This window comes from Emys orbicularis, chromosome 1 (genome assembly GCF_028017835.1).
Source record: "Emys orbicularis isolate rEmyOrb1 chromosome 1, rEmyOrb1.hap1, whole genome shotgun sequence".
Taxonomy (NCBI): Eukaryota; Metazoa; Chordata; order Testudines; family Emydidae; genus Emys; species Emys orbicularis.
In genome coordinates, this window is record NC_088683.1 from 158,766,213 (window position 1) to 158,774,846 (window position 8,634).

The window sequence follows — 8,634 nt, forward strand, 5'->3', positions numbered from 1 at the left end:
AAACCCATCAATCGCTTTGTAACCTGTCTCTTCCCTCCCTCTCCTCTCGGTCTTCCCCTACCTCGCTGAAATAGATCTGGCAGGGTTAAGAGTTTGCATTTGGTTACAACTCGCAAGCCCTGGTTAGAGTGCTTGGAGGGAGAGAGAGAGACATACACACATCAGACAAGACTAAGAACATGTGAGTGCTGCCAATCTGGCCTGGGGAGGGAGGTGGTGGCATCTTTATGGGGGAGAGGACTGAAGGGTCCAACTCCTTGAGGAAGGATGAGAGGTGGACGGGGTTAAATCCATGTCCCACTATTACTCCGTTAATCCTCCTGTTAGAAGTAGTGCAGAGTTTGAATCCCCCCGGCTGATCTCCTTCCAGGGAAGGGGAATGAGTGTATTTTGGAGGAGCATAATGGCCCCACTCCCCAAGTAAACCCCAGATTAGGACCAGGCTGGGAGGGGGCCACTAACCTGCCCAGATTTCCATACCGCACTCTGTGGAGAGGGAGAGGTTAATAGCTAGACCTTGCACATCGCTCCCCCCTTCCCTCAACAGGGGGGTCACAGGAGAGGGACCCAGGCATGGCTGGGGATCACTCCCCACCATGCTGACGACCTTTGGACCCTAAACTGCTGAGCTGGGCAAGCTCCCAAGCTGACAACAAACACAAGCTGAACCAGGTGGCCCAAAGCCAGGTGGAGGGAAACCTTCAGAGCCTATAAGGCTGGATCTCTTACTGGTCCTCCCCTGGTTCCAAGAGACCCGGGTCCATGGCTGGCATGTAACAAACAGACAGTGCCCACGGGGTTCGTGCCTAGTCTCCCTTGAAATGGCTTCCTGGTCTGAGGGAACCATATCCTTGGCTAGTGCTTGGTGGTACCTGATTGGATCTTGGGTCTCTTCAATGTCTCCATTGGCTCTATAACACCTGGTCGGTACCCAGTGTACCCAGGGTTCCCTTGGGCTGTGCATGAGCCTCCCATGAAGTTTCCACTGGTTGCATATGGCCCAGATCTATGGCTGGTCTGTAACTCATGCTCCATGTACATTGTGTTCACAGGCTCCTCCTGCTCCTCCTGTGGGAGTCTCTCCTTTTTGGAGTGGTCAGTTCCAGCCCAACCCCAGGGAAGCTCTTTGGGGAGATCACATCCCCCAATTACCCCAAGCCATACCCCAACAACAACATCAGCACCTGGGACATCACAGTCCCAAAGGGCTTTGTGGTGAAGTTGGACTTCTGGCAGTTCGACCTGCACCCATCTGAGTCCTGCCTCTCTGACTATGTCAAGGTGCGTGCAGCAGAGACCTGGGGTAGGGCTGGGGAGGGGAAGCTGGTGACCTCAGGGCACAATCATTTTTCAACAGCAAGCAGGCTCTCCTTGCTATCCAACAGGCACAGGAAAGGGAGGGAGTTAGAGATGCATAGACCAGGTGTCATAACTATAAAGGGAAGGGTAACAACCCTCCTGTGTATAATACTATAAAATGCCTCCTGGCCAGAGACTTCAAAATCCTTTTACCTGTAAAGGGTTAAGAAGCTCAGGTAACCTGGCTGACAGCTGACCCAAAGGACCAATAAGGGGACAAGATACTTTCAAATCTTGGTGGGAGGAAGGTTTTGTTTGTGCTCTTTGTTTTGGGGGTTGTTCGCCCTTGGGACTAAGAGGGACCAGACATCAATCCAGGCTCTCCAAATCTTCTGAACAAGTCTCTCATATTTCAAACTTGTAAGTAACAGCCAGGCAAGGCGTGTTAGGTTTATCTTTGTTTTCTCAACTTGTAAATGTTCCTTTTGCTAGAGTGTTTACCTCTGTTTGCTGTAACTTTGAACCTAAGGCTAGAGGGGGTTCCTCTGGGCTCTTTGAATTTGATTACCCTGTAAAGTTATTTTCCATCCTGATTTTACAGAGATGATTTTTACCTTTCTTTCTTTAATTAAAAGCCTTCTTTTTAAGAACATGATTGATTTTTCCTGGTTTTAAGATCCAAGGGGATTGGATCTGGACTCACAAGGAATTAGTGGGGGGAAAGGGAAGGGGGGGAATGATTAATTCCTCCTTGTTTTAAGATCCCAGGGGTTTTGGATCGGTGTTCACCAGGGAATTGGTGGAGGAGTCTCTCAAGGCTACCCAGGGAAGGGAGTTAGCACTTGGGAGTGGTGGCAGCAAAACCAGATCTAAGCTGGTAGTTAAGCTTAGAAGTTTTCATGCAGGTCCCCACATCTATACCCTAAAATTCAGAGTGGGAAAGGAACCTTGACACCAGGTAATGGTGATACATGGAGCAGGTTGAACTTCACAAATTCTCATGATTTCCCCTCCCCCTTTCTCCTTGACAGATCACAGCAGATAAGAAAGACCTGGGCCAGTACTGTGGCCAGCTAGGCTCAGCCACAGGCAACCACCCGGGAGTCAGGGAGTTTGTGTCCAAAGGGAACCAGATGAGGCTGATGTTCCACTCGGACTTCTCCAACGAAGAGAACGGCACCCTTATCCCCTACAAGGGCTTCCTGGCCTATTACCAAGCCGTGGGTGTGTATGAGAGCACCACACCATGCAGGATGGGGGCACAGGGCTGCTCCTCACCAGGAGAATGCAGAGGAGCCCTGGGCCCCATCCCCAACAGGCAGAGACCCCAGGACTGTAGCCAGACCTGCAGCACCGCCAGTACAGAGCTTTGTCAGGTTTAACTTTCTCTTCTCTTTGCCCGGCACCCCGTCTCCCCTCAGATCTGGATGAGTGTGCCCATGGCAACGCCCTTGAAGATAGGGTGACCAGACAGCAGGTGTGAAAAATCGGGAAGGGTGTGGGGGGGTAAAGGCTAAAGCCTTGTGTGTTCCCCAACAGGAATCCGGTGCCCACAGCCTGTGCCAAGGGACCAGTTCACCCTCATCAAAGACCTGCAGCCCCTGTACCGATTTCGTGACTACTTCAATGTCAGCTGCCAGTCTGGGTATGAACTGATGGAGGTGAGGCCCTTCTTCTCCCCACCCTTCTGCTCTCTTCTCCACTCCTCCTTTCTTCTCTTCTGCCAAAGTCTCCTCCTTTCCAGTCTCTTCTCCCTCTTTTCCTCCTTCCAATCTCCTCCCCCGTCCTCGCTCCCTGCCTTTTCACAGGAACGGGTGGTGTCATCGCTCTCCAGAATGTTTGGGAAGCAGGACTCACTCCCTGGAGGGCCCCCCCAGAGGCCCCAGCACTCTGCTCAGGGATCTGATGAAAGGCAGAAGGACTCCCCTGCCCTTCTCTCCTGCCCCATCCCCACGAGTGGGTGTCTCTGGGGTAGAATCAGAGCTTACTGTTTTTGTGACTGCAGGTTTTTCTGGCTGGGATAAAGAGGCTGCAGCATAAGCCTGCTGAAATTGGGGTATCCAAGGCCAATGCATGACGGAGGGGTAGGAGGTTAGGTAAGGAGTAAAGGTTCAGGGGTCACAGAAGGGCACTGAAATGGACATCAGGAGCAGAGTTGGGCAGCAGTGAGAAGGTAGACACCAGGCTCCCTCCCCATGATTTGGGGTTGGGGGCAGGGACCTGAGGTTACATGTGGTCCTCAGCAGGGCCGGCTCTAGGATTTTTGCCGCCCAAAGCGAAAACAATTTTGGCCGCTCCCCCCCCGTTTTTTAATTACCCCACCCCCAGCCCCGCCTCAACTCCGCCCCTTCCCTGCCTCCTCCCCCCAGGCTCTCAAGCCTAGGAGGGAGGGGGAGAAGCGGCGCCCGCGCCGTGGCCACTCGGAGTCTCCCCCTCCCTCCCAGGTTTGAGAGCCTGGGAGGGAGGGGGAGACTCCGAGTGGCAGCGGTGCGCGAAACGGCTGTTTTGCGCGCCGCGGCCGCTCGGGATCTCCCCGTCCCTCCCAGGTTTGAGAGCCTGGGAGGGAGGGCGAGTAGCGGCGCGCGAGCTCCAGCAGCAGCGGAGGTGAGCTAGGGCGGCCGGGGCACATTTTTAGGGGCGGCATTCTGGCGCTGGCCATGCCGCCCCTAAAAATGTGCCGCCCCAAGCACCAGCTTGTTTTGCTGGTGCCTAGAGCCGGCCCTGGTCCTCAGCTCTTCTCTTCTTTTTCCTGCAGGGTGACCAGAAGTTGGCATCTTTCAGTGCTGTCTGCCAAGATGATGGGACTTGGCACCGACCCATGCCCCGCTGTGAAAGTGAGTCAATAATCCCACCCCCACACATGGATTATCCCCCCAAACTGATCCCCGACCCCAAGGGGTGAGTGGGGAGTACATCCTCCATAACCCACATAGCCTTTCTATTGTCAGCAAGGGGACTCATAAATGCCAGTTCTGACAGTATCTTAGGCATTGTGGTCCTTACGCATAGGTCCTACTGGGACCTAGACTGAGTCCACCCTTCCTCAAAATCATTGCACTCACAGGGGTGTCAAATGGCCACCATGCTTTCCACTGGGGCTGGGCAACATTTTTAAAATAAAAACTTGTTTAGTACAAAAATAGCCTCCCCCCCCCAAAAAAAAAACTATTGCAAAAAAACCTACTGATGTTCTCGTTTTTTGTTTTTGTTTTTTGCAATATTTTTCTGACTTTAATCAGAATTATTATTGAAATATGTAACCCTTTTGGATAAAAATGTTGATAAAGTGTCATTAAATTAAAAAACTAGGTCAGCTTTGAACAACTTTGAATTTTTGTGTGTCTTTTTCTCCATTTTCCAAGCAACTCTAGTCTCTGCCAAGTGGGGACTAGACCTGTATCCCCTCCAGTGGGCTCTTGGACAGTCCCCATCCGTCCCTCGCATCATGGGCTCCAGCTGAGTCCAGCATGAATCTCCGAACCTCACTGCTGCAGTGAGCACTGTGGCTCCCCCTTGACTCCTCTCCTTGTTCTCTTTTGTAGTTGTGAGCTGTGGTGACCCCAAAAATCTCACCAACGGGGCCTTCAGTTATGTTAGCGAACACGGGAACAACTACTACCAGTCAGTGATCACCTACCGGTGCAAGGAGCCTTATTACCGCATAGTCAAAGGGAGCGGTGAGTCCTGACCCAGGAAAAGCCATAGCAATCTGAGCTGGGAAAGCCTTGGTAACAAGGGTGGTCCGTCCCCTTTAAGGGCAGTAGAGGGCCTAGGCATCGTCAACCTCTGTTCCATGGCATTGCTCTTTCAGGATCCAGGAGTTTGGTGGAACACGAGGACCTGGGGAATGGCAGTGGCAGATACAGGAGAAAGGAAGCAGTCCCGGGGAATTAGTGTTTGGGGAAAACCAAGCCTACTATCTCTTTAAGGGCCTGGGATCAGGAGCCTTCTAATGTAGGGTGGAGGCAGGGCTCCCTTCTGTCCCAGCCGATTAGGATGAGCCTTGGGAAGAAGGGCAGAGTATTTGCTGCCTTCTCTCTCCTAACAGGGGGGCTGCTGAGCTTTCCTCATGCGGGGTTGGAAGAAGTGAATTGAAAAAGGGCCAGCTGGGAGAAGCTGGTTTAAGGCTGCTGCTGGCCTGAATTAGCACAGTCCCGGAAGGAAGGCGGTGGAACTCTTGAATGCAAGGAGAGTAAACCTGCCTGAATTATTACACAGGCCCAGAAGGGGGCTGTGGGATTCCTGACCTTTTTAGAGAGGGGGCCTGTCTCTGAATTAGCACACAGGCTCCCAGGAGAGGGGTGGGGGTGAGGAGCTAAAGAGTTCTGTGCTCTGTTCAAAAGTTAATAAATAAGCCAGTAAAGGGGTAATCTTGGTCTAAGTACTGTGATCTGGGAGTAAACCATTGCAAGACCCAAAAGGGGATGGTGGGGCAGTGGAACTGCAGGGCCGTGCTGTGCCAGATGGGGGTCTGCTTGGGGACGGTGTCTGCTGCACTCCCTCAGATCCCATCTCCCCACGCAGCCCCTTGGGCCTAGGCTAGAAGCATCCCCCTATCCATTCCCCATGGCTCCTAGTTCCCTGTGCTCTGGAATGGGGCTCTGGCCCCCCTTTGGGAGATGACTCCCCAGGCTCACAGTGCAGGGGGAAGACTCTTGAGCTCCTTTGCCTTGGCTCAGTCTCAACCTATTCTCACCTCCCCCCACCCCCATCCCCCCCAAAAAACTTCTTCAGAGGCTTGAACCTCTCAGACACTTGCAAAGATCCTCAAATCCCCCCCCCCCCCGCTAGTCATGACTGTTCCATGCCAGGTGGATTTAACTCTTTGAATCTCTCCCAGAACTCAGTGTCATGACATGTGGAATCAAGGAATCCCCGTCCTTCTTACACAGGAGGAGTGTGTTAGATAAACCAGCCGTACACGACAGATACAGATAAACCAGCTCAAATTGACCTGAGATCACACCCTGAACTCTGTTCAGCACTCAGGTCATCTAGTGACTGAATAATATAACTTCCAATGAGCATCTCATTACCCCTCAATCCCCTCCAGCCCCCGAACATTTCTGTGGTTCTTCTCTGAGCTCCTTCAAACTTGTCACTATCTCTCTGGAACTGAGGGGCCCAGAGCTGAGCAGAGCATCCCTGCCGGAGGCTTTCCAGATGGGACAGAGAGGGACCGCCCCCTTCCTGTCTGATGTGTGATGCCTCTGGGATTGAGGGGCCCACAGCTGAGCACAGCATGCCAGGTGGGGTTGTTCCAGTGCCCTAGAAAGAGGGACTATCTCCCCGTTCCCCCTTTGCTCCCTGCAGTCCCTGGTTTCATTATCTTAGCATTGGCCTGCTAAACCCAGGGTTGTGAGTTCAATCCTTGAGGGGGCCACTTAGGGATCTGGGGCAAAATCAGTATTTGGTCCTGCTAGTGAAGGCAGGGGGCTGGACTCGATGATCTTTCAAGGTCCCTTCCCGTTCTAGGAGATAGGATAGGATAGGATATCTTCTTCTCTTTTCCCTCAGATACATACAACTGCTCCGCTCAGGGCTCCTGGGCAGACCAAGACGGCCATGAGGACATCCCCGTGTGTTTACCAGGTAAGTAGGGAACGTCTCACTGTGTTCAGCACTCCGCAATATGCCTTCAGAGTCAGCACGAACCAAGGGAGACAAGCAGAGAGAGGGAGAGAGATGGAGAAGTGGAGCTGACAGTAATGTGGGACTGTCTGTGAGGGAGGTGGCAGTGCAGGAGATGGAGAAATCCAGATGGAAAGGCAGCAGGAGAGCAGGGAAGCAGGGAACTGAAAGCTATGGGGAGACGAGAGAGAAGGCAGGAGAAGAGAGCATGTAACAGCCTCTTTGGTTCCTGTCCCTCCCCACAGTGTGTGGGAAGCCCGACAAACCCATCACTGGAATCCAGCGGATCATCGGTGGCAGCACAGCACCGCCGGGAAGCTTCCCATGGCAGGCGAAGACACACATCTTTGGGCTCGGGGGTGGGGCGCTGCTGGGTGACCGCTGGATCCTGACAGCTGCTCACACCATCTACCCCAAGAAAGACAGCTCAGTGACAGAGACAGGTGGGAGGATGAGACTTGCTGAGGTGGCTAAGAAGATCGAAGTGTTCCTTGGCCACACGGAGGTGAATAAGATCCATGAGCTGGGTCACCACCCCGTCCGCAATGTGTCCGTGCATCCCGACTACGACCCTGATGATGAGAACAACTTCAATGGGGACATTGCACTGATCGAGCTGCAGGACCCAGTGCCACTGGGCCCCAACCTGCTGCCCATCTGCCTCCCAGATGCTAGTAACAGCACTTTCTATGCCAACGGCTACATGGGCTACGTGAGCGGCTTTGGGGTGGAGAAAAATGTTCTCGCAGACCAGCTGAAGTATGTATCACTGCCAGTGGGTGACCAGAGATCCTGCAAGAAATGGCTGCAGGGAAAGGAGGTCAATGGGAAGCCCATGGTGTTCTCTGAGAACATGTTCTGTGCTGGCTCGCCCAGTGGGAGGAAAGATACCTGCCACGGGGACGCTGGGAGTGTCTTCACTGTGCAGGATTTAGAGAGCGAGCACTGGATAGCCACCGGGATTGTCTCCTGGGGCATCGGCTGTCACAAGAGCTATGGCTTCTACACCAAGGTCATCAACTACCTGGACTGGATCAAAGAGATAACAGGGATGTAGAGGCTCCGAATGCCACTATCTTATTGGCTGAAGGTTCAGTGATGTCATGTAGGTATCCGAACACCCACATATCATTGGCTGAAGCATCGTGATGTCTTAAAAGATCGTGATGTCAAAACTGCCATAGCAATGGCTGAATTCTTGGTGAGATCATCAAAGCTTCCCAAAGCCTCTGTGCCATTGACTGAAGCTTTGTTGATGTTCTAATGTTTCTAAAAGCACCTTCACTATTGGGTGAAGCCATGAGAATGTCAGGAAGTCTTGTGAAATCCAACATGCTATTGGCTGAAGCCTTGGTGATGTCATAAAGATTTCTGAAATCTGTGGCACTATTGTTTGAGATGCTTGCAGTGTGGTAGAGCTTCCTGGAAGGTGCTGAGTGCAGATTGTACTCATGCCTTGGCACCAATGAGGTTCTGTCAATATTAAAATCACTACTATAGGAACCAGCTGATTTTATTTCACTGTCTTCCACTCCTACCCAGATTTTTTAATGATTAAAAAGCACCTTCCTCCCACCAGGTTCTTAAAGAAACTTGCAGGCTGTGCCTCTACAGAGATTGCTTCATCCAGACTGAAATGCAGCCCCCTCTGGAGTAGGGTTGCCAGGCATCCAATTTTTTACTGGAATGCCTGCAGCGCCTGTG

General features: G+C 52.4%; 1 protein-coding gene across 1 annotated transcript; it reads left to right on the forward strand.

Annotated features, from left to right (window-relative positions):
- The first annotated feature begins 762 nt into the window (after positions 1-762).
- LOC135890311 (complement C1r subcomponent-like) lies at positions 763-7,987 on the forward strand. The gene is made up of 8 exons (XM_065417712.1): positions 763-773; positions 1,053-1,281; positions 2,331-2,523; positions 2,839-2,960; positions 4,055-4,133; positions 4,842-4,976; positions 6,817-6,891; positions 7,176-7,987. Exons 1-8 carry the CDS (start codon positions 763-765, stop codon positions 7,985-7,987), a joined length of 1,656 nt encoding a protein of 551 aa, XP_065273784.1.
- Positions 7,988-8,634: the final 647 nt, after the last annotated feature.

Excerpts from the sequence above, each read along its gene's own strand:
- LOC135890311 (XM_065417712.1), top strand. Across the intron at positions 1,282-2,330 it reads GCCTCTCTGACTATGTCAAG|ATCACAGCAGATAAGAAAGA; the intron begins GTGCGTGCAGCA and ends TCTCCTTGACAG. Across the intron at positions 4,977-6,816 it reads CCGCATAGTCAAAGGGAGCG|ATACATACAACTGCTCCGCT; the intron begins GTGAGTCCTGAC and ends CTTTTCCCTCAG.